Below are 24,568 nucleotides of genomic sequence, written 5' to 3'. Positions count from 1 at the left end.
TATTTTATTTCACTTTTTTTTTTTTAATAAAGGCAATTTGATTGTAACTCCGTTTCATGTTTCCGAAGACGCGTGCGAAGACCACCAGGTAATGACAAAGTTTTTGGCAGTTGACATGATGCCTGCAATTAATTTCCATCAGTCTTGTAGCGATAGGGATCGATCAGTTGCGGCAGAACCGATTCGTTTTCTAGATACCTGAGCCTCGAATCTAATTTGACTAATGATTCATTAAACGGATATTCATTAAGCTTAATGAGCGAGAGCAAGAAAAAACAAATTGGCAAAAATAATCTGACTTTATGTCGACCGGACTGATTAATAGGCGTGTTTGGGTCGGGCCTCATCAGTTGACACGCGTGCGAATAATATCGCGCATTTTGAAGAAGTACAAAATGTTTACTCCTAAAATGTATATAAGCAAGCATGTAAGCTAGTCAACGACGAAGGAAGCAGAAAAATAATGATAATAATAACGAGGAAAGAGATCTCGCGGCGCAAGCCAGCGAGCTTGTTGTCGGCCTGTATGTAAGCCAAGCCGAATTGCGGTTTTGACGATTTCTCTCATCTTTTCGCTCATAAAATCCTGACGTGGCTTTTAGGCCCGATCCTCGTTATTATTTTCGCGCACGTTTTTAACGCGACGTTGCATTGTGCCGAGCTGCACATGCGTTCTCAAATTATGCGCGCAGCGAGAGAGGAATGTTTTTTGCTGCGTACCTGGCGCACATTTTTGATAAAATATACTTTCCTCGCTCGCGCGAGTCGAGAGAGAAACAATTAAAATTATACACACGCGAAATATTATTCGCCAGCGGGATGAATACTTTGCATAAATTTGCGAGTGATTTTTGTGCGAAGAGAAGACGAAGTATCCTGTGTATGCGCGGCTTGTGTCGGAAATTTAAAAAAATTTCTCGTTGATCTTTTCGCGCGCGTGTGTAGTTCGGCTTGTAATACGTTGAGAATCGTAACGATCGCTTGAATTATGATACCTTTCTCATAACTAATAATAAAAAATATTTCGTTTTAACGCGTGACTAAACGGCTACGTAATTTGAAAGCCCGATGACATTAATATAATGCTCTACAAACTAGGCTCTAAATGAATTATCTGCAGGCTGACCAATAAGTGCCTATTTATGATCTGTGCAGCGCATTCCACTCGAAGCCAATTGGTGGAATAACTCATTTTGGCTCTTTTTTGAATTTTATTATTTTCCAGCTCTCGTTATATGACTGCTGTCGTTTCCGCGAAGAATTAACCCTGAAAAAGTTGCGTCACATTAAAGCGTGGTTGATATTTAACATATTAGTGTAGGCCCATGCAGTACTAGCAAATAATTGAATTTGGAAGTATTATATGGGTAAAAATCATCCTCATCGCTGTCTCATAGACCAGTGCTATAATACGCCATGCTGACTGCGAGCCCAAAACTTTGCAAAACTCCCAGAAGTAATAAATGAATGTCCATCGCGAGGTATTTTGCTCGACTCTCTGTGTATATCCGTGCGGTGATCGGGCGCATCATTATGATAATTTTTTGGACATATATTTTCTACGGTTTGCCTAAAGTGTCGCCGCCAAGATAATTTATCGTATATTATGCCTCGCAGCGACAGAGAGATAAAATTATAACACCTTATAAAAATTAAATTAAAGTTTGCCGAGAATAATTAATTTCGACAAAGAATCTAAATGTGTTTCCTGAAAAAAACACGTGTTATTTCTTTTCTAAATTCCATTATTCCATACCAAAGTCAATGACTATTAAGCCCTTCAGAGAATCTTGTTGAATCCGTTTGATCCCTTTCGAAAGCTAGGCTGCGCCGCTAAACGCACGCTCCCACTTAATCGCATGGATTTGCAGAAGTTATACATAGATGAAATTATGGTTTTATCTATTAATTCTATTACGGCACGTCTTCACAGGCATAATATCTGCAAAACGAAAACATATTTTAGTTGAAAATCTACAGTCGATTGACAAAGGTCTATGTTTGCGAAAACAGTACCTTATATAATTAATTGAGCTAAAAAGTCTTCGTTATTTTTCATTAATTATACTGTAAAAAGTGAAATTTTCGTATGTTTAATGTTTATATTTTTGTAATTAATAGTTGAAATTATCATCTTGAAATAATATATATCTTACAATGATTTTAGCGATAGACTATATTAGTTTTGGTGATAATTTTCGTTCGATTCATGGATACCGAAGATTCATCGATGTTCCTCGTAGTTATTTTAGCATTCAGTGGCATATTTATGATGACAATTTTGCTTATATTATACATTTGCATATTTAGTGATCTGTGTTGCAACGTTCATTATTGTCAATCTAATAATTCTCGTGGCGTTGCAAAAGTAAAATATAAAAATAAAATCAAAGGTATAGTTATCTACAATTAACAAATTTAATAAAATGCAAATTTCTTCTATATATTTCCGATTGTTTGCCAAAATGATCACTAAATTTCTTTTTTAGCAATGCTGTTTGTTTAATTTTTTTGTTCATAGGTGCTCGTACCAGTTACCATAGTCACAGCAAAATTGACGGGATAACATTTTGTGAATTAACGCAACAAATGGAGAGCATGCCTACAGAATCCGAGAATGTTTAACTCTTATTAAAAAAATTAATTAATTATTATTTTTTGCATTTAATTTAAAATGTAACTTTACAAATTGTATAACTTAAATTTATAATTTTTTAAAAATAATAAAGTCATTCAGTATAATTGAAACTTTATTTTTTATTTAAAAACTTTTTTTAAAGTATTTTTACAACGAAAAGTTGTATGGTTAATTCTCAAGTGCCTCTAAACAAACATGGCATCTTGTGATTTGTTTTGAAAAAAAAAAAAAAACATGAATTATTAAGGGTAACTATTCACGTAGACATAGAAAAATATAGATGATCATATAACAATGATTAATAATTTTCATCAACATTTTTTAAAGTACTTTACAAATTTCATAAAATCTCAATGTTTTACATCTATCTACATTTTCAAATAGATACAATATTACGCATCTGTTGTTTGGAAAATAAATATCTTCAAATTAAGTTAATATCTTAAAACACTATATCATAGAAAAGTTTCTTTGAAAAGCTCCACAATATATTTTTAGACTGTGACACACTCTATACTGCAAATAATCAAATAATTTAATAGGTTTCAAAGCCCTTAGCTGTTACAATGGAGTTAATTTGATCTTTGTTTTCACTCACTGCATGTTTGGTCATATGAGTAAAATAGATAAAGATTTATTAGTTGATTAAAAAACAATAACACTTATTTTTTACACTTTGTACTAGTATAAACTGCTCCTATATCTAAAACGAAATTATTCTCAAACTTGTATAAATTTTCATCAGATCTTCAAAGTTAACACATTTATACTAGCTGGAGTGGTCGTAGGTTGGATGTATTGGTTGTAATACTGAAACTACCACTTGTTGAAGAGTCTGTAATGAATAATAATAAAATATTGATGTTAATATAGATATTGTTCAATGTAAACATTATTTGATGTGGAAATGATGAAATAGTTGCCAAGTATTATTTACCGATGGTTTGCAATGTTCCTCTAGCCATCGGAATATCCAATTGGTCAGTTCCTCAAACTCAAATGTTGGTACTTTTTCAAAGCTTCTAAACAAGTGATCCATTATGGCTTGGAACTGTTGTGAAGAAAAAAGGTTAATATTGGATTATATAAATTATAACTTATAATAATTATTAACAAAAATTTCAAACTCACCACTTGGAATTTTATTTCATCAGAAACACAGTTATCTGACGGCCCTGGCTGGTTGTTAGTATCATTAGCAATCTTTTCATAGTTAGCTTTCATGATACTTAGAGCTAGAACTTCTTTGCGGAGTTCATTTTGCTCTTCTTCTTCTTTCTTCTTTTGTGCCATTAAGTAGTTAATATAATCTATAGATTTTTGTAAAATAGTTGCCTTTGATAATTTGTAACCTGAAGCATCAGATTGATGGCACGCTGGAACTAAGTCTTGGAGAGTATCATATCCTCTTTTGATAGCATCTCTTCTCTTTTGTTCAGCTTGAGTATGAGCTTCTCTACGTCTCTCTTTATAACTAACTGTTGAATTTTTATTATCGCTGTCTTCTTCATCTTCTATTATTAAAATAAAGATTGTTATTAGTGATAAATTTTATATGTGCAACTTTATTGAATTAAGAGATCTTTTCATAATTATGGAATTATTATTATTCTATTTAAAATTTATTACCTGTATTGTGTGCAGAAGACAGAGTATTAACAGATCCAGTACTGCTACAACGAGAAAATGTATGTCTATCGACTGGACTAGATGGTTCTAATTTGTGTTCGTGAACATCGATGTTAGTGTTCATAGCATTAGTAATTCCTGGAATTATTTACAATTATCAATATTCTATTTTACATTGTAATAAGCTATAGACAGTCCCAACAACTTACTAGAGTCATAAGATTCTGATTGATCACCCATTTTGAGACGATAGACTTGTACTTCATCAAATAACTTCTTACCGAATAAACTATTACAAACTTTTAAACAGAACAATTCAATAATGAATAAAAAAATGGCACTTGCACGTTTTTGACTAATAATAAATATCACTGATCAAAGTACCACAACTGCTACTAACATATATTAACTTTGGGCAGATTGATAAAATAACATTAACCAAATCAATTGACAATGAAGTTGAACCTTATGATTTCATGAAAGTCAATTAATCAAGAAACCAGGTCTATCACCACTAATTTTCACATCACAGACGATCTGAATTGTCAGGAGACAATAGAAGTAATGCTCACGAGAGTCGACATCCGATGTACTGCACACGATTCATGGTAATATTTTTATCAGTAGAAAGTTCATACGATCTGACTACTTAAAAAAATCATATCATAATGACAAGATAAGATGATGCTGAACTAGCAAATATCGGAGCGATCGTTCCGTACTAGGTTGTCTTTAGGTATGTCTCCTAAGATAATGTAATCTACAATATATAGATTAAAGATTCAATACCAAATTACACAGCTGCAAGAACAGTGTAGCAATGTAAGTCACGCATTTACTTATCGAAAAAATTATCTACATTAAACGTTTATGAAACCCATTTAATTGTAGGAATCGATTAAAGCTGAAATAAAGAGTTAGTTTCGAGTCAATTAGAACTGTAATTGTAATCGACTCTTTTTTTACATTTCATAGAATCAGCAGCCTGCTAAATGCTCGACGGGCATACGTCATTGCGAAAAATTTGCCTGCTGCTCGATGCGCAGTAGCGCTGCGCACTGGGCACAATAATAATAATCAACTACGAAAGGTAAAAGCACACGATATATAGGCCAATACGCTCAATATACACATATTGCAATAATTGTTATTTTTTAAGATTTTTATTGTAAAAACATTAATCGAATTTTCTCGCTTTGATTTGAAGATCAAAATTGATGATTATTTACAGATAGTGTATTTTTCGAATTGCATTAGATCTTTTATGACTCGAGCAAAATTAGTTTTTGAAAATTATTCATTGACTCGAACATCAACTAGGTCAAATTGTTTTTAATTATTATAAAAACTGCTTATTTATGCATTTTATTATTCATTCTCGATACTTACTTGTTCTCGTGATTGTAAAGTTTCATTGCACGACTTCGAGTTTGCAATTAAAAATTAAGAATTCTGAATATTTGTCTAGTCACATTTCGTCAATCTGTTTTTAATTGTAAATATCCATACGCAATCATAAAACACTCTTTACGAAAATTTATCGTAATCAATGTCTCATTCGACATCTTTGCACGAATCCATCACAAAGGATAAAAAAATCTTTGAATCCTGACCCTCTGTTTACCATCATTTTTTTCTTCAAAATACACGAGTGACAAATATTCGGAGAAATCGATGAGAAAATTCAATGATTGTGTACGTTGCGCCGGTCACCGCCAGTTGGGAAAAATGACAAAAGTCATATTGAGGCCGGTATTCTGACTTGTCGTGTTATAATATAACGTTTGCGAGTCTCGCGTGCGTGTCGTCGTCGTTCAAAACATATCTATAGATATAAGCACATTCGGCCCACCAGGCCGGCTTTCTCTTACTCTCCGTTTTCGAGCTATTCTCATTCCAACGTGAAGAGCCGGATAGCCTGCATCTCGACTCATAAAAGCGGAATTCAAGTGTTCGTGTTAACCTTAAACGGTGAGTGTGCTCCGTTCATTTTTTTAAAAATAAATAATATCGCTCGCTCTTTGGAAGGACATTCATTCGATCGTTTTCATATATTAACGATGTCACTTTTTTGTGGATTGATATCAATCGATAATCTATTTGTACTAAAAACCAAATAATCACTGAAGTTTGAACTGCTTCACATTTGTTCGATCGAACATTCTATCGAATATTTTGCTTCTGTTGCTGTCTAAAATTAATTTCATCAAGAACCACGTGTGTGAATAGAATCTTTTGTGCTTTTTTTACAGAAAGTTCAACGAGAAATTCAATCAAAATGCCCCGTGAACATAGAGACGGCGAGAAGGGAGTGAGCACCACCGGAGGAGGCGATTCTGCCGGCGATAAACATCATGACAAAAAGCCGAGGAAATTCAACTCGCATTTCCGCGGAGGAAATCGTGGTGGTCGTTATTATGGCAAAAATCGTAAGTACCAGTTGGTTAGATGATCGCTTTTTGGGTTTAATTATTCACTAATAATATTTTGCCGAGATTCATAATCACGACTCGATTCATTTTGCAACGAAATTCGTGTTAATCGTTTTACGCGATTAAAGAAAAGTTAATTTTCGTAAATTGCGTGCATTACATCAGTAATAAATTGTACAAGTTTCAATAACCTTGATTACAGGTTCAAGGACTTGTTTTTGTACAAATTCCTGGAACTTAGCCGAATGTTTTGATCGCGCGTCGTGTTATTGAGTCGAACTGTTTCATCTTATTCATACCATCAAAGATAAGCTGCTGGAAAATATTTCAAAGCATATTTAGATTTGAAAATACTGTAATTTTGATACTTTTGATCAAAATAAGTAAAACACTTGACTTTTCATGATCTGTTAATATTTTTGGAGCGATTTTTGATGTTCGAAATAATAATATTTTTTACAACTCATAACACTTTTAACTTGCTAGAAGTACCTGCAAAATAGAATGTTTACATTTTATTGAAATTGAAGATTTGAAACATTATTAAAGTAATGAACTTTTTACAGGTTACCATGGTGGTGGCGACAATAGAAGACATTACTACAAGAAGCCAAGATATGATGTTGGGGAAAGACTCAAGGAAGTCGATCTTGGGATTACTGAATATGTTGGCAATGCCGAAGGATTCAATGGAACAATGAAGGAAAGATTTACAGACTTTGTTGTTCATGAAATATCTTCAAATGGAGAAATCGCTCAATTGAATAATCAAGACATACCTCCAGAGCCTGAAGATTTAGAAAATCTGGAAGATTTGAAGAAAAAAATTCCTGAAGGTGTTTGGGATCAACTTCAAACTCTAGCAGATAAAAGTGAATCTGTTGAAATTGACGTTACCGATATGGATAAAGCTCAGCGTAGAGCTGTCCATGTAATTGTCAAAAAAATTACGGAAGTAACAAGTGAGACCAAAGAAATTGGTTCTAAAAAAGTCATGGTTTTCTCTAAACCATACCCTAACAAATTTGGTAAATATAATTTTTTAAAGTAAATATATAATAATTATTTCAAATATTTTATAATCTATAATATGTACAGGTACAAGACAAACAGATAATCGTAAAGATTGGTCTGTTAGAGGAGGTGATTACTGTCACTTTGTTTTACACAAAGTGAACATGGATACTATGGATGCATTGAATCAAATGGCGAAAGTTTTGAGAGTCAAATCTGGTATCTTCAATTATGCAGGTACCAAAGATCGACGAGCAAAAACCACTCAATGGATAAGTGTAAAGAAAATGAATCCAAAAAGTATCATGCATGCAGCCCGAGTTGTTAAGGGAGCTTTTGTTGGTAACTTCAAATTTGAAAAGGAACCTTTGAAGTTAGGAAAATTAGAAGGCAATAGGTTTACTATTGCTCTCAGAAACGTTACTGTTGCTGATGATGTAGTGGAAAAGGCAATGACTTCGTTGAGAGATCATGGATACATTAACTACTATGGTCTTCAAAGGTTCGGAACTATTGCAACCATTCCAACTCATGTGATTGGCAAGGCACTTCTTCAAGGTTAGTTGAACTTCTTATTTCTTTATTGAGTTATTGTTACTCAAATTTTGAAAATATTTTGACAGTATAAAAATTTTAAATTATATTGTAGGTAAATTTGAAGAAGCTATTGATCTTATTCTCAAACCAAGAGACGGTGAGCAAGACTATAATTTGGTAGAAGCTAGAAAAATTTACCAAGAAAAAAAAGATGCTCGCTTAGCATATCAAAAAATTGGTAGAAATGACAAAATAGAAGCCAAACTTCTATGGGGTATTAATATTCATGGAATGAATAATCCACAAGGAGCTTTGGATATGGTTCCAAGAAATACAATATTAATGTATATTCACTCATATCAAAGCTATGTATGGAACTTGATAGTTTCAAAGCGTATAAAGGAATTTGGACTTAAACCAGTTGTAGGTGATTTAGTTTATGAAAATCCTGATTCAAAGGATGATGTTGAAACTGTTGCTGAAGAACAGCAAACAACTGAGGAGTCTACTAAAGCAGAAACAAATGAAAACTCTGACAACGCAGAGGTCAAAAAAGAAGACTCTCCAGTTGAAGAGAAAACTAAAACTACTGAAAAAAATGAATCAGAAAATGAATTGCCAAAAGTTAAAGTATTAACTGAGGCTGATCTATCATCTTACACAATATTCGATGTAGTTATGCCTCAACCTGGTTGGAAAGTAACTTACCCAAGTTATGCTAAAGCATGGTTTGATGAACATCTTGAAAAAGATGGACTTACAACAGATTTAAAGCAAAAGAACAAGTATGTACTATTAATAAATTAATCTCTTTTTTTCTTTTAAATATTTCAAATAATATTAATTAATGTTTTTTTTTTCAGAAAATATACCCTGAGTGGTTCATATAGAAAAATAGTCCAAAAGCCTGAAAATTTAAGTTGGAATCTTTTACGCTATGCAAACAAAATTGATGACTTACTTATTTCTGACATCGACGAATTAAAAGACATTAAAGCACCAGTAGATAATCCAGGTAAGAAACAATTTTTTTCATTTTTCATGAGGCTCTTGCTAAACCATCAATTTATGATTTCATTTTAGAAGGCAAATTCAAAGCATTGGTCATTCAAATGTCGCTGAAACCATCATCCTATGCTACAATGGCTTTGCGTGAAGTTTTGAAACGTGATACGTCTTCTCAAACTCATGCTGCTCAATCGGCGGCATTCCATGCTGCCCATGCAGAAGATAGTGATGGTACACCTCATGTTGAAACTTTAAAACTTGATTCAACTGAAGATGAGTCAAATGATAAACCTACTTCCGAAGAATCTGGAGTAGAAGACTCAAAATTAAACGGTAAACTTGAAACTCTCAAAGAAGATCCTATTAACGATTCAGGTATCGATTCTGGTACCGTCATCTCAGCATAATGTATTTTTTTACATTGAACATTGTTCTATTTTTTCATATTTAAAGTCAAATGTACTTATATAGTATATATCAGTATGTACATATATGATATATATTTCATTTTTGTTATGCGATTAAAACTAAAAGTTTAATATAAGAACTTCGTTATGTTTCATATTGATTATAAAAATAATTTTTCTAATACTGAACATAAAGTATACTAGTCGTAAATGTACGATAATGAATATAGTTTTTCAATAAATGACTATTTTGATAAATTGTTAATATTATTGATAGTACAAAACTAGTCTTGTGAAAAAAAAACATTTATTTGTTAAATTTAAAATTTGACAATTCGAGTCAAATTATCCTATGTGCAATTTTCAGTTTGATTATTTTCAGTGTGTTGCTCATTGAAATAATATTTGGATTGTTAAAAAAACACTGAAAATTTTCTCGAATAATAATTAATAAATCATTAATCAAGATATCAAACTTATTATCGACAAAAATATCGATATGAACTGAAAGGAAATATTAATCTTGTTACTTCATCATTAGTAATTGTTTCTGAATTTGAGTTAAGCTGCTCTCAATCAATAAATATAGATTTTTATCGAGTTTCCGTAAAAATTATACGAAGTATTTCACGATCGCGATCAATCTTGTGAAAGCATACATCTGAAATGGAGAATATAATTTTAAGGAAAATCAAATTGAATGATTGATCATGAATACATTATTCAAGGGCAATGAACACGTTTAAATGTTATAAAAAAATGTGTGCCTATAAAGAGTTAGAACGTAGTAGTTTCGATTCGCTCCATTTATCTTCACCTATTTTATATGAATGAAACCTGTACTATGTCTATCTAATGAATGAGGTGTAACCTTCTACCAGGCCGTTTTATAATTGAATTCCGTCGAGCACAAGGCACACCCGTATCATCGCTATTACATCAATGTGTAAGAAGCTTTCAATTCCATTTATTATTTACAACCAGTTAATTTCAAAAACCTTCAATTACTTGGCCGTGGTACTTTGTTTAATAGAATAATCACGCAGTTGCTCTAATTTAAAATAAAAAAATATTGTTTTTTATTATCGATAAATACCAAAAACCATACAAAATTGAGCTCATTGCCTATTTTGTGTAAATTTGAAATAATTGCACTCAGGATATCACCCAAACTTTATTATTGTGATGATCCTTGGCCAACTCCAACGAATAATCCAAAATCGGCGACCCTTGTAATTTCATTATCCGATTTTGCGGTACGTACTCGAGCTCCAATACCACCACGCTATTTTGGCCTTTTTTTAGAAAAGCTGCCGGTACGTATAGGGTGACCTGAGGCCCGACCGACGGCCAATACCTTCCAAGATTGTATCCGTTGACATAGACGGCACCTTTGCCCCAGCCAACTGTGTTCAAGTACGTATCCAAAGGCTCACCCTCGACGTCAAAGTACCCAACGAGGAACTGCGGTCCGTCGAAGAGTTTTCCAGTCTGCTTGCGCGTTTTAGTTAGTAAGAAATCGTTGTTTTTCAAGGACGAAAGTCTAAAACCAACGACTTTCCACGGTCCAAGCGTTACGTTATTTAACTTTACGTTCGAAATGCCCTATAAAAAAATATGCAGTTTTAACATAGAAATGTTTTTAGTGATTATTTGTATACAATTTTTGTACCTTGAAGTCTTCCGGCTCGTTACTGCCATAATTGACGCGACCCAGATTCTCCGTCAAAAGCCTAATTTTTTTCGTTCCTTTCGGCAAATTCATCACGTATTTGTTGGTCATCCTCGTGAGAACACCCGATAATTTTCCGTTTGCGTAAACCAAAGCTCTGTCTTTGACTCTGGCTTCGAGCGTAAGATTATTCGGATTTCTGAGCAACGGTACGTCGGTCTCGTATTGAACCAACCAATTCGATAAGCCGAGGGCCTCGAACGAGGGAGGTTTCTCGAATACGGCTTCGACGGATCCAAAAAGATTGACACTTTCGCTGGTAAACAAGTCGAGCGCAGGTATCAACGTGACGACTCCGTAATTTCCTTTTGGTGCGATGGTGGGTATCGCTACATTTGGCAAAGGTAAGTACTGCAATGATAATCGAGGTGAGAAATTCGAAATGAGAAAAAAGAAGAAAGAAGTTGAGCTTTGCGTACTTTTGAAATGACAGATCTGATTTTGAAATACTTAGGGGTAGGATCTCCTGCCTCAGTGAGCGGGGCATCGTAATCGTAAGAAGTTAATTGAGGCCAGTAAAATTCATTGATGTTGGCACCAGATGTAAAACCAAAGTTCGTTCCACCGATGAACATGTAAAAATTGACCGAAAAATTTCGCGCCAACATCTCATCGAGATATGCTGCTACGTAATCTGCATCAGTTCTCTGGAAAGTTTCATTCCAATGGGTCAACCATCCGGTATAATATTCCGAATTTACCAAAGGTCCCTAAAAAAAGTAAAAATTATTCATTGCGACAGAAGCAATTAAAAATCGCAGTAATTTTACACGATACCTTGGGCGAATACTGTCTCATCATTTTAATACTGTAATTCAAATTTGAACCAGCGGCAAAATCGATCGTACTGTAAACTCCTGGAATCGTTCCACACTGTAACATTCTTCTGGCTGTGCCATCGGTCGTAAATAAGAGAGCATTATTTTTTACATGGTAATTGAAAAGATCGAACATTTTCTTTTTGTAAACGTCGTCGCAGGAATAAAAGCTCCCGTATTCATTTTCAACCTACAGAGAATCGTTTGTAAAAGAAAATAATATAATATCACGACACGGCTATACTTAGCAGGTTTTTTTTTGTTACTCACTTGAACCATGATAATTGGACCACCATAGCCTCGAAGATAACGTCCTACCCTTTTGAAAAGTTCGTGAATGTATCTTTCAGCGTAAAAGTTGTATCCTAAAAAATTAATGTTTTGTAGATACTGCACGTCGAGTAAATAAATAATAATGTAGAACTTACTTTCATCTTTGGTACGAATTTTTATATCCGGTACAACTTTGAGCAACCAATACGGAAAACCTCCCTAAAGTATGATAAGAAATTTTGTAAATTCGATGATTCGTAAATACTAATAAGAACTGAGTTTAATAATTAGAATATCAGTTATTACAAAATCTCGTTCAGCGCATATATAAGGTCCAGGCCTTAAAATAACGAATAGACCCTCTTGTGCAGCGATTTTTATGAATTCCTCGATATCGGCATCTCCAGACCAAACCCATTGATTAGGTTCGGGCTCGTGTGTGCTCCACTCGACATAGCTAAATTTTTAAATAAGAAAATTTGAATAAATACGCAACGGTACGTCATTTTATTATATACACGAAGGAAACACTCTTGGTATGCACTGTCGGAATTGCCTGCGAGCATTGGCAGCGAGTCTAAGTGTCATCGTTGTTGCTGTACTTACGTTGAAACGGCATTTAATCCGGCGACGCGCATTTTTCGCAGTATGTCACGCCAATTTTGTCGAGGAGTTCTAAAGTAGTGAAAGCTGCCTGCCACATATCTGAACGGTTTTCCGTCGAGCAGAAATTGATCGTTTGCATAATCTACGGTGAAACTGTAGCTCTGGGTTTCCTATTTAAAGTAAGTAAAAAAAAATGCTACTTCAAATTGAAGCTAAAATTAATTGATGTTTTTATGTTTGGAATGTAAATGATAATGCAAAGTAAATTATTATAAAAAATTTTGAATGATGTAATGTTTAAATATTTGTTAAAGTATACTTTCACCTATAAAATTAGGGTTAACTTACATTTTTCGAAGAAGATATTGTAATCATACACAGCCAAATTAAAATTAGTGCAATCCGCAGCCTTATTTTCATGTTTATAGTTTTTAAAACGATAGTAGTTGATAAAATAATTTAAAAAAGTTTCGATCATAAAATTTTTAATCTTTTCTGATGTTTTTCGTTCAAAATATTTAAAAGTAAATACTATAGGAGATCCGTCGATCTTTGTGATTAGGTAGCCAGATTCGAACTAAACACAAGTAGAAAAATATGCCTCGGGATTGTGAATATTTGCAAGAGCGCTATGGATACAGTTACACCATTCAAAGGTCAAGCGGATACAGCTCTATCAATCGAAGTAAAAATAATGCCGCAAGATTTTATCGCAATAAATCGATAACTTTATCGTTTTCGCCTTTCCATTTGTTACGATGTATCATGATACCGTCTAGAATAACAAATTCATTTGCACGTAAAAAAATAACAATAAATATAAAATCAATAACAAATTGATCTTCTAATTGCACGAATATGCTTAAACTCATAATAACAAATAATTCAGACTGTGCATCTATTTTCGTCCTCACAGTTCTCTGAGCGCTTTCATTCGAGTTTTATCTTGCGGGTGAGAATAATACAAAGAAACTAGTGAATAATTTGCATACTCATTTATTTCTGAAATATATATAGCCTCATAAATATTAGATTAGATTAATTTGTATTATACATACCGTTGCACACTTTTTAACAAAAACAAAGAAAATAACAGTGAAATATTTATTCACATCGCAACAACTTACTATTTGAAAAGTTTTGAGAAACTAATGGTTTTGGAGAACAATAATTCTATTGAAACATAATACTTCTTCACATCTATTTTAATGTTGTTATGATTTTGGCTGGATAATCCAAAACTGGAATAGTTTGGAAACTAATCTTTCTATTTTCAGGGACATACTCCAACTCGACTAACACCAACAAATTTTTGCCTTTTTTCAAGTAAGGGGCAGGAACATATAATGTTAATTGAGGCCCTATCAAAGGCCAATATCTTCCCAGATTATGACCATTTACAAAAGCAATTCCTTTCCCCCAATTTTCTGTATTCAAATATGTATCACGAAGTTCTCCGTCAATTTCGAAATGACCGATTAGGATTTGTGGGCCACTCATTAATGTACGTGTTTCAGCAATAGTCGATTGCATATTACCTAACGAAGATTCCATACTTTCATCAAAACGGAAACCAGTAACATTCCAGTATTCGACTTTAGCGTCATTTATCGATACATTGAATAGCCCCTAAAAATAGTATAAATATAATGTTTCAATTTATGTATAGTTTTTATAAATAAAGGATCTTGAATGAAGTGGAATTTATTACCTTAAAATCTTCGACATCTATGTTTCCAAAGTTTACTCGACCTTGATTTTCAACTAATATCTTGATTTCGTTTGGTGTATCTAAAATTGTACTATTAACTCTGTGAGAACGACTCAAAGTACCACAAAATTTTCCATCTGCGTATACCAATGCTCGATCTTTTGGAAACGCATTTAATTGAATTTTATCTTCAGAGCGTAGACTTTCAGGTACTACAAGTTCGTATAATACTAGCCAATTGGACAAACCAAGAGCTTCAAATGTTGGTGGATCGTTGGTCATGACTTTTACTTGTTTTGTTCCATATAAATTTCGAGAAGCCATGTCGAATAAATTGAGTACTGGTCGCAACGTCACTGAGCCGTATTCGCCCTTCAAGGATACGGCTGGAGTGGGTAGTTTAGGTATGGGCAAATACTGAAATTGTTTCAACAATATTTAAATTTTTTCAAGTTCAGCCAAAATCAATACTTTTGCCTTACCTTTGATATTATTTTTTTAATTTCAAAGTATTTATCAGTTGGATCTCCAGCTTCAGTAAGAGGTGCATCATAGTCGTAAGATGTAAGGTCTGGAGCGTAGTTGTCGAATATGTTAGCGCCTAAAAATGACTCAGATTTATTATAAAATTTCATGACAACAATGTTACAATTGAATATTCTCGTCGTACAAGATTATTTGATATTTTTTATGGCTTTCATTCTTGAATAAACAAATATAACATTGTCTAGACATTCAATAAATCAATGTCATCCACAAACGCTGAAACATTCGACAACTGTTTGCAATTTTTTCGTTTAAATGGTACTATTAATTGAACTTTTTTAAAAATATATTTAACATATTGTTTTATAGATTTTCACTCTAGTTTTACCTGAAGTAAATGCAAAGTTTGTCCCACCGTAAAACATGTAAAAATTCACAGAGGCCCCTAACGATAACATTTCATCGAGAACTTTGGTGATGTTTGGCGTTTCTACTCTCTCAAATGGTTCTTCCCAATGACTTAACCAACCTGGATAAAATTCTGAGTTCACCAAAGGTCCCTAGAAGTATTAAATATATTTCAGTATTATTTATGTTAAAGTAGTCGATGAAAATCGTATATCGCGTACTATATATGAACATTTTCATGTAAATCTGAGTTACTAATTTTGATGTACCGGAAAAAGTAAATTATAATTTTAAATTAAGTATTTTAGTTAGGAGATAGTACAAAAAAATTATTTAAATTAACCTTTGGTTCAACTTCTCTCATCATCTCAAAATTTTCTGTAACATTTGCAGACGTTCCAAAGTCGACGGTAGCATAAACCCCCGGTATTGGACCACATCGAAGAGCTTCTCTATACGAACCATCCGTTGTATATAAAAGAGCTTTGTTTCCAACGTGCTTTTTAACAGTATCCTTCAACTTATTTTTGTAGTCACTATCACAAGCATAAAAACTTCCATATTCGTTTTCTATCTATAAAATAAATTTATTACGTGATAAGGTGATAACAATTTTTTGAGGAAATATAATCTAAACTAAAATACCTGAACCATAATAACTGGTCCTCCATTTCCTCTTAGAAAAGGCTTTACGCGAATTAATAACTGATTAAGGTATTCTTCGGCATATTGCAAATATCCTTTTGTTATTGAATCATGAAAAAATGGATAAAATGAGTACAATTTAAAAATATATTACCAAAAAAATATGTTTTAGCGATTTTTACTTGAATCATTTGTTCGTAATTTGATGTCAGGAACGCGGTTCAGAAGCCAGTAGGGAAAACCTCCCTGAAATATTACGACTTTAAAAAGCAAATTACTTTTATGGTTAAATGTATTCAATTTTAACAAGATATATACTGACAAATTCTCTTTCTGCGCAAATGTAAGGACCTGGTCTCAAGATTACCAAAAGATCTTCTTCTTGTGCTAATTTTATGAATTCAATTATATCTGCATCGCCGTCCCATACCCAAACGTCAGGTTCCGGTTGATGTAGACTCCATTCAACGTACCTTAATCACAAAAACACTTCGATAATCAAACAATTTACAGTATAACTTTTATAATTTATATACTTACGTTGAGACTGCATTTAATCCAGCAGCTCTCATTTTTTGCAATCTATCTCTCCAATACTGTCGTGGAGCCCGAAAATAGTGGAAACTACCACTAACATACCTGAACGGTTTTCCATCAAGTAAAAATTGGTTGTTTTCATAATCGACGGCAAAGCTCGGTCCATTTTTAACCTGTTTTACAATTTAATTTTTATCACTATTTCTGAACAAAAATAATCTGTTTTTGATTGTACTCACTGTATCGCAACACAAGCCGCCGTACACAATTGTTATAACAAGAAAGAATTCTAAAAACATTTCTGCATCGAGCGTACGATTTGTGTACGCTTTTGAAGATCACTGGAGAGTATCAATTGCTCCCAGTAGATAGTCTAACAGCTAAGCAACTCAATGTGGAGTTTTGATAAGACCTATCTCGAGTAGTACGATTATGTAAACAAATATCTATACATACGTGAATAGCATGTATATAAGGATATTATCGTTGGAATTAAAATCAATTTGTTTTAATTAGCATTAGGACGAGAGAAAAATAGTTAATATTTCCTATATTTCACATGTTTCAAGTTTTTCAAAGAACCTCCAATGTTATTGTTAAGTTTAATTTAAAATTCGATTCTCTAGACTTATACTTAATGATAAACTCTATAAAGTCTTTAAGAAATATATTACATAGATGTCTCAGAAGAAAGGTTTAAAAACATTTTTTGAACCGAAACTTAGAAGTCTTTTTAAAATAATATAGTCACCTCAACAGAAAAAAGTTTCAGATGTTGTACATATAACGATGTGAATTGTAATAAATAGTATGAATTTGATTCGTTTTTAGCCTTCATTTTTAGTGAAATAACGCATTATTTTAATTAAAATAATTTAATCCAACTTACAATTATTTTATTTTTCCTGAAAAAATGAAATAATAATGAAAATGCAAAATTCATAAGATGATTTATAAAATAATTAAAAAATGCGTAAATATTTTAAAATGTTACATTTTATAACAATTTTACAGATTTTTACGTTTTCGAAATGTCATTCAACAATTGAACGGGTGCAATATTCTAGTTAGCAATTTAGTCTTAATTGAATTAGGTAATGGTTTAACATTTCTTTTTAAATTTTCAGATACAATCGGTTAGTTCGTAGATCGCCAACATCATTTTGGGATAACACAAACAATCTATTTTTAGTACCCGGTTAAAAACTTACGGTGAACAAAATGTCCATAAAAATATTTTTCTAAAAAATTAGTTATTTAAGAAAATCTTATGAGATATATTGAACTAAAAAAAATTCATTCAAAAAAGTTCAGAAAAAAATCTTACTTACGAATCTATTGAAAAAAAACTAAAAAACAATAATCGTATTTCAAATTAGTGAAAGCTTTTATTCAATTAAATTTTTTTACAAGTTTTTTTTGACAAAATTTGAGTAATGGAATTTTTTTTTAAACTTTTTGAATAAGGTTTTTTAATGCCATATTACTTGTTGTGTGATACTTTTCGCAAGTACGGTCGATAAAAATCTCAGTTGGGCTTATTGGTCGCAAACGGTTTGAAAAAAATCTCTGTTGGACTTTCCGTTCTTATTATGAATGTGTAGAACAAGATCATTCGATGCTGTTTGATCTCATGCCATAGGCAATTGGTAGGGTATGTAAGGAATAAAAAAATTATCATTAAATAAATGACCATTTTTTAAAAATTCAATTTATTAGATACTACTTCTATATAATAAAACTATTTAAATCGACTCGTCTAGAGATAATCGCCATTAAAGTCGAATCGTCTTTAGAGATTGATTACCCAGTTAAACCCTGCAATAATCCACCAACTAAACCAGGGGATTGGCCAGAACTATTTCGTTCTGTTGTTGCATCTGCTTCTTCAACACATTCGGTGGTATTACCATTGATATCAGGCGTGGCAGTTGAAGTAGAAACAGTTGTCACTGAAACACGCAATAAGATATATAGCAATTACCTATTTAGTAATTGACCAGAAATGAGTACATGTTCGCTAATGAGCAGTGGTTTTAAGAGAGGTCAATCCCCTCACATCCTAAAATTATTCATTTGCATAATGAAAATGGGTTGTCACCGCTCCAAGTACTGAAAAAACTTAAGATTTGACAAAAAATGAATAAAGCTTACAAATATTAGTAGAAGATGATGTATTATCACTGATTGTTGAAGTGCCACCATTTGGAACTGTTACACTAGCACTAGATGTTGTTGCACCCCCGTCTGGAGTAACACTTGTTTGTGTTACACTTGAAGTTGCGTCGTTTGAACTTGGAGGTGTGGTATTGGAATTATCACCGGGAGTTGAAGGTGTTTCTTCGATGCATTCAGTTGTATCTGTAGCATCACTGGGAGAAGAACCAGTCGAAGGAGTTGTGGTTCCGGAAGTAGTGACTGATGGGTTTGTCGACGATGGCGTAGTATTTTCACTACCAGTTGTTGAACCACCATCGGATGTCACAGTAGATCCTGTTACATTCGGTGTAGTGTCTGTATTTCCACCTGAAGTTGATGGTGTACCAGAAGGTGTAGTGTCAGTGATTCCACCAGAAGTTGATAGGGTACCCGAAGGAGTGGTATCTTCAATGCATTCAGTTGTGTCTGTAGCTTCGCTAGGAGAAGAACCACCAGAAGGCGTCGTATTTTCCGGATTAGTCACTGCTGGGGTGGTAAACGATGGTGTTGGAGCAGGTGTGGTATTTTCACTACTAGTCGTTGATCCTCCATCGGAGGTCACAGTCGAGCCTGTTACACTGGGTGTAGTGTTACTTGTATTTGGATCTGTGTTACCACCAGACGTCGATGATGGGCCCGTTGGAGTGGTGTCTGTATTACCACCAGAAGTTGATGGGGTACCAGAAGGAGTTGTATCTTCGATACATTCAGTCGTGTCTGTAGAGTCACTGGGAGACGAACCAGTCGATGGAGTTGTTGTTTCCGGAGTAGAGACTGATGGGTTCGTTGGCGATGGCGTAGTATTTTCACCACTAGTCGTTGATCCTCCATCGGGTGTCACAGTCGAGCCTGTTACACTGGGTGTAGTGTTACTTGTATTTGGATCTGTGTTACCACCAGACGTCGATGATGGGCCCGTTGGAGTAGTGTCTGTATTACCACCAGAAGTTGATGGGGTACCAGAAGGTGTAGTATCAGTGTTTCCACCAGAAGTTGATGGGGTACCAGACGGAGTTGTATCTTCGATACATTCAGTCGTATCTGTAGTGTCACTGGGAGACGAACCCGTCGATGGAGTTGTTGTTTCCGGAGTAGAGACTGATGGGTTCGTTGGCGATGGCGTAGTATTTTCACTACTAGTCGTTGATCCTCCATCGGGGGTCACAGTCGAGCCTGTTACACTGGGTGTAGTGTTACTTGTATTTGGATCTGTGTTACCACCAGACGTCGATGATGGGCCCGTTGGAGTAGTGTCTGTATTACCACCAGAAGTTGATGGGGTACCAGTAGGAGTAGTGTCTGTATTTCCACCAGAAGTTGATGGGGTACCAGACGGAGTTGTATCTTCGATACATTCAGTCGTATCTGTAGTTTCACTAGGAGACGAACCAGTCGATGGAGTTGTTGTTTCCGGAGTAGAGACTGATGGGTTCGTTGGCGATGGCGTAGTATTTTCACTATTAGTCGTTGATCCTCCATCGGGGGTCACAGTCGAGCCTGTTACACTGGGTGTAGTGTTACTTGTATTTTGATCTGTGTTACCACCAGACGTCGATGATGGGCCCGTTGGAGTAGTGTCTGTATTACCACCAGAAGTTGATGGGGTACCAGCAGGAGTAGTGTCTGTATTTCCACCAGAAGTTGATGTTGTACCAGACGGAGTTGTATCTTCGATACATTCAGTCGTATCTGTAGTGTCACTGGGAGACGAACCAGTCGATGGAGTTGTTGTTTCCGGAGTAGAGACTGATGGGTTCGTTGGCGATGGCGTAGTATTTTCACTACTAGTCGTTGATCCTCCATCGGGGGTCCCAGTCGAGCCTGTTACACTGGGTGTAGTGTTACTTGTATTTGGATCTGTGTTACCACCAGACGTCGATGATGGGCCCGTTGGAGTAGTGTCTGTATTTCCACCAGAAGTTGATGGGGTACCAGCAGGAGTAGTGTCTGTATTTCCACCAGAAGTTGATGGGGTACCAGAAGGAGTTGTATCTTCGATACATTCAGTCGTGTCTGTAGAGTCACTGGGAGACGAACCAGTCGATGGAGTTGTAGTTTCTGGAGTAGAGACTGATGGGTTCGTTGGCGATGGCGTAGTATTTTCACTACTAGTCGTTGATCCTCCATCGGGTGTCACTGTCGAGTCTGTTACACTTGGTGTAGTATTACTTGTATTTGGATCTGTATTGCCATCAGATGTGGATGTTGTTACTGACGGAGTAGTGTCAGTGTTACCACCTGATGTTGATGAAGTAATAGACGGAGTAGTGTCTGTATTTTCACCAGAAGTTGTAGGTTCAGTAGAAGGGGTTGTAGCGTCTGATGCAGTCACTGTTGGATTCGTCGGCTCGCCTGTAATTGTTGGTGTTGGTGAGCCAGTTATATCACTACTTGTCGTCGTCCCTTCATCGGGAGTTTCAGTTATACCAGTCACACTAGATGTTGTATCGGTGGTATCACTTGGTGTTGTATTTGTTGTGAAGCTTGGCGTCGTGCCCGTGACATCAAATGGTGTAGTATTAGTAGGGCCGCTTGTTGTCATATCGGTCTTGTCGTTCGTTGAAGATCCCTCAGAAGGAGTAGTAAACTCTGAAGCCGTTACTGATGTTTCAGTCGGTTCGTTAGTTGTAGGTGTTATTGGAGACTCTGTTATACTATTTGTGGTTAAATTATCATCTGGGATTGTACTGGATGTAGTCACCGCTTCTGTTGTAGTTTGCGTAGTCTGATCCATGTCAGTTGAAGTCCTATCAGTATTTCCTCCTGATGTTGTATGAATACTAGGAGTTGTGTTTTCTTCGATGGATGTTGTCTCAATTTTTTGAGTTGTACCTATTGTGATAATCGTATTAAAACTACTTTATTATGTCGATTTCTTATTATATTTTTATAAATTACTTCACACGTACCTGAAGTCGTACTAGTACTTTGAATTACTTCACAGGTTTTTGTAATCGACTCAATTTTGTCCTTGAAATGTGCAATGATATCATCCAACTCTTTTTTAACTTGTCTTAAACATTGTTCATCATATTCCTGTTCATTTCCTCTGAGATGTCTTAAACCATTTCTACACTGATGATCGCAGAACCTTATTCTCTGGACAACTTTCTTTTTGATAATAAGGTAATGAATCAATAGTTTTTTTCGACATTCATAAACGTTGATTTCATTCGTGTTAGTATTATTTGCAATTAATTCAGAAATCGAAATTCTCATAGTTTTTCTATTTTCAATAATAATAATTTCTGCTATTATTTTAAATTGTTTCCAATTTTCTATTTGTGTTTCTCGTACGATTTTTGATATATCTAAATTTGGTATATCTTTAATTGAAACTATTTCATGAATGTTTTTAGACTTATTGAGTTCATTTAGTAACTTAACGATTTTCAAATCTTCGAGCGTAGAATGATTATTAATGTTAAGGTCATCATCTAATTGTAATGAAGATTCTCGGACATTTATATGACCTAAATCTAACGGTAAATGTTTATTATTTTGATTCCATTTAATGGATATTTGTTCGTCGTTCCAGTGTTGTTTTTTGTTTAAAAGATCTAATATTTTATTAGAGTCAATAATATTTTTGCTACTGCTGAGATCACTTCCTTGATCTACATTTAAAGTAGAACTTCCAATTTGATTCCATATGTTCAAGTCCAAGTCTTGTAATTTATTAATTTCAACCCCCTCATTTAGATCTGGTATATCAGGCATATTTGTTATTTCTTTCCACTTTATAGGTTCATTTGTCCAAAGTTCATGTTCATCAGAAATTTCATTCAAAAGATTTAAATCCCAATCACTTTTTTTACTTGAATCTAATGTTGATAAATCAGATGGTTGTTTTTTGTTAATGATATCCATTATAGAAGTAGCATCCTTTATATTAGCAATATTTAGAGGTAACCAGGGTGTCTTAATATTATTCTTTTGCAGATTATTATCATTATCCAGTAATGATTCAGCAATAATGTCTCTGTCACTAATGGCCCATGAATTCGAAGAAATCCAGTCATCATTGTTTAGAATTTCAATACTTGGAATTTTTTTATGATTATTATTCAAATTCAAATTTAAATTCAAATTAGAATTATCCTTGGAACTTTCAGTCCAGCGATGGGAATGATCTACGGGCAGTTTTGGTATTGGAGGTGATTGAACATCACTAATTGCCCAAGAATGTGAAGAAGATAACACCTTAGTATTTGGCTCAATGATATTTAAATTTTTCTTTTGATTACTGGTAAGAGAATCGTGTCCAATTATATTTTCTAAGTTTAAATTTAAATTGGGCTTGGTATTCTCTAGCCACTTTTGGGAATGATCTACGGAGAGTTTTGATGCAGGAGAAATGTTATTACTAATAGCCCAAGAGCTTGAAGAGGTCAACGCCTTATTGTTAGGATTTATTCCATGGTTAGAGCCCTGAATCCAATTATGAGTTTGATGCGAAGCAAGTTTTGATTTTGAAGGAATATTATCTATACCTGATGCCCAAACATTCGAAGATGCTAAACTTTCACTACTAGCTGAAGAATCAATCAGTACTTTATTAGCATGTCGAGTGACTCTATGCTTTTCGCCAGTTTTCCATGAACTAAAGTCTAAATTATCTTTAAATTCGTTATGCCAGAAAGGTCTGTTAATTTTAATATCTTTAGACCCCACAGATGAATCTGCAAAAATTGAATGCGAATTTAATCGAGGAAAACGAAATATATCATGACTAGAAGAAAGATGTCTTTCATTACGATGCCACTGATTGGGATTGATTTGTTTTAGCCATTTTCGATCATCTATTATTGAATGTAAAGTGCGGTCAGGTGAAGAGGATAATATATTGTGCGAATTATGTTGATTTTTAAATGTACGGTGATGATTGTTTCTATTATTTATCCAACGTAATTCATTTTTATCGTCTAATGTTCCCAATCTGTCACGTTTATTGAAATTATTTTGCCACCAACCTGAATGAAATTGTTCAGAGTTAAGACTTCCATCATCAAAAAAATTACTTGACGATCGTCGTTTGTTCCATTCTGATTTATGATAATTTTCCGTCGAGACACAGATAACTGGTATGAATAAAATTATAGCAGTCACAGCTGAAATTAAAAAAAAAATTAGTTTGTAATAATCATTGCGTACAAAATAAAAGTAAGATTTAAAAACATAAAATGTAACAAAATAAATACAAAACAATATTTGTATTTAGTAAATAAAAATTCATTAAATAATTGTATGTTCGATCCTTTACCTCGCATAATGTAGAATGCAAGCTTGAAATTTTCACTTGCTCAAGAAATACTCCGATGTCAAAGAAATTGCAGTTACTTTATACGATGAAAATTCACGGAAATATTGTTACAGTTGTGCTGGTATTATTTGTAAGTTGAAAGGCTTAAAAGTATACAATTGTAATTACAATTGTAATACTCTTACATATGAAAATGATCGAGATTTATATCATAATTTTTGGTGG

The 24,568-nt window shown here is 34.0% G+C and overlaps 5 protein-coding genes across 5 annotated transcripts; 1 reads left to right on the top strand and 4 right to left on the bottom strand.

Annotated features, from left to right (window-relative positions):
* Positions 1 to 2,856: 2,856 nt before the first annotated feature.
* LOC106651826 (max-like protein X) lies at positions 2,857 to 5,224 on the bottom strand. The gene is made up of 5 exons (XM_014370492.2): positions 4,477 to 5,224; positions 4,268 to 4,405; positions 3,770 to 4,152; positions 3,576 to 3,689; positions 2,857 to 3,473 (listed from the first exon to the last, which is right to left on the bottom strand). Exons 1-5 carry the CDS (start codon positions 4,505 to 4,507, stop codon positions 3,408 to 3,410), a joined length of 732 nt encoding a protein of 243 aa, XP_014225978.1. The 5' UTR covers positions 4,508 to 5,224; the 3' UTR covers positions 2,857 to 3,407.
* An 813-nt stretch (positions 5,225 to 6,037) lies between these two features.
* Positions 6,038 to 9,923, top strand: LOC106651825 (pseudouridylate synthase 7 homolog). Its single transcript, XM_014370491.2, has 7 exons — positions 6,038 to 6,238; positions 6,520 to 6,696; positions 7,266 to 7,727; positions 7,798 to 8,271; positions 8,363 to 9,035; positions 9,114 to 9,265; positions 9,334 to 9,923. The coding sequence occupies exons 2-7, from the start codon at positions 6,546 to 6,548 to the stop codon at positions 9,663 to 9,665; spliced, it is 2,244 nt and encodes a 747-aa protein (XP_014225977.1). The 5' UTR covers positions 6,038 to 6,238; positions 6,520 to 6,545; the 3' UTR covers positions 9,666 to 9,923.
* Positions 9,924 to 10,820: 897 nt separating this feature from the next.
* LOC111693915 (beta-galactosidase-like) lies at positions 10,821 to 13,554 on the bottom strand. Its single transcript, XM_023460090.1, has 9 exons — positions 13,443 to 13,554; positions 13,095 to 13,264; positions 12,795 to 12,945; positions 12,644 to 12,707; positions 12,486 to 12,580; positions 12,175 to 12,405; positions 11,817 to 12,107; positions 11,338 to 11,748; positions 10,821 to 11,270 (listed from the first exon to the last, which is right to left on the bottom strand). The coding sequence occupies exons 1-9, from the start codon at positions 13,512 to 13,514 to the stop codon at positions 10,821 to 10,823; spliced, it is 1,935 nt and encodes a 644-aa protein (XP_023315858.1). The 5' UTR covers positions 13,515 to 13,554.
* Positions 13,555 to 14,067: 513 nt separating this feature from the next.
* Positions 14,068 to 17,235, bottom strand: LOC106651812 (beta-galactosidase-like). Its single transcript, XM_023460083.1, has 10 exons — positions 17,121 to 17,235; positions 16,885 to 17,054; positions 16,667 to 16,817; positions 16,527 to 16,590; positions 16,345 to 16,439; positions 16,043 to 16,273; positions 15,680 to 15,851; positions 15,288 to 15,406; positions 14,806 to 15,222; positions 14,068 to 14,723 (listed from the first exon to the last, which is right to left on the bottom strand). Exons 1-10 carry the CDS (start codon positions 17,178 to 17,180, stop codon positions 14,295 to 14,297), a joined length of 1,908 nt encoding a protein of 635 aa, XP_023315851.1. The 5' UTR covers positions 17,181 to 17,235; the 3' UTR covers positions 14,068 to 14,294.
* A 1,449-nt stretch (positions 17,236 to 18,684) lies between these two features.
* LOC106651813 (mucin-2-like) lies at positions 18,685 to 24,350 on the bottom strand. Its single transcript, XM_023460089.1, has 7 exons — positions 24,344 to 24,350; positions 24,054 to 24,191; positions 22,677 to 23,762; positions 22,378 to 22,559; positions 21,990 to 22,191; positions 19,036 to 21,912; positions 18,685 to 18,833 (listed from the first exon to the last, which is right to left on the bottom strand). Exons 1-7 carry the CDS (start codon positions 24,348 to 24,350, stop codon positions 18,685 to 18,687), a joined length of 4,641 nt encoding a protein of 1,546 aa, XP_023315857.1.
* Between the last annotated feature and the right edge of the window lie 218 nt (positions 24,351 to 24,568).

This window comes from Trichogramma pretiosum, unplaced genomic scaffold (genome assembly GCF_000599845.2).
Source record: "Trichogramma pretiosum strain Unisexual culture from Peru unplaced genomic scaffold, Tpre_2.0 scaffold42, whole genome shotgun sequence".
NCBI lineage: Eukaryota > Metazoa > Arthropoda > Insecta > Hymenoptera > Trichogrammatidae > Trichogramma > Trichogramma pretiosum.
The sequence above is the reverse complement of the archived record's forward strand: the minus strand, read 5'-3'. Positions and strand labels throughout refer to the sequence as shown.

Coding starts and splice junctions, on each gene's coding strand:
- LOC106651826 (XM_014370492.2), bottom strand. CDS start 4,507: ATGGGTGATCAATCAGAATCTTATGACTCTA. Junction 3,690..3,769: donor ATGAAATAAAATTCCAAGTG/GTGAGTTTGAAA, acceptor TCTTCACAACAG/TTCCAAGCCATAATGGATCA. Junction 3,474..3,575: donor AGGAACATTGCAAACCATCG/GTAAATAATACT, acceptor TATTCATTACAG/ACTCTTCAACAAGTGGTAGT.
- LOC106651825 (XM_014370491.2), top strand. CDS start 6,546: ATGCCCCGTGAACATAGAGACGGCGAGAAGGGAGTGAGCACCACCGGA. Junction 7,728..7,797: donor ACCATACCCTAACAAATTTG/GTAAATATAATT, acceptor TAATATGTACAG/GTACAAGACAAACAGATAAT. Junction 9,266..9,333: donor AGCACCAGTAGATAATCCAG/GTAAGAAACAAT, acceptor ATTTCATTTTAG/AAGGCAAATTCAAAGCATTG.
- LOC111693915 (XM_023460090.1), bottom strand. CDS start 13,514: ATGAAAATAAGGCTGCGGATTGCACTAATTTTAATTTGGCTGTGTATG. Junction 12,708..12,794: donor TATGCGCTGAACGAGATTTT/GTAATAACTGAT, acceptor ATCATACTTTAG/GGAGGTTTTCCGTATTGGTT. Junction 12,406..12,485: donor GTCCAATTATCATGGTTCAA/GTGAGTAACAAA, acceptor GATTCTCTGTAG/GTTGAAAATGAATACGGGAG.
- LOC106651812 (XM_023460083.1), bottom strand. CDS start 17,180: ATGTTTTTAGAATTCTTTCTTGTTATAACAATTGTGTACGGCGGCTTG. Junction 16,591..16,666: donor TTTGCGCAGAAAGAGAATTT/GTCAGTATATAT, acceptor GTAATATTTCAG/GGAGGTTTTCCCTACTGGCT. Junction 16,440..16,526: donor ATTACGAACAAATGATTCAA/GTAAAAATCGCT, acceptor CAATAACAAAAG/GATATTTGCAATATGCCGAA.
- LOC106651813 (XM_023460089.1), bottom strand. Junction 22,192..22,377: donor ATTTAGATATATCAAAAATC/GTACGAGAAACA, acceptor ATTATCAAAAAG/AAAGTTGTCCAGAGAATAAG. Junction 21,913..21,989: donor AAGTACTAGTACGACTTCAG/GTACGTGTGAAG, acceptor TTATCACAATAG/GTACAACTCAAAAAATTGAG.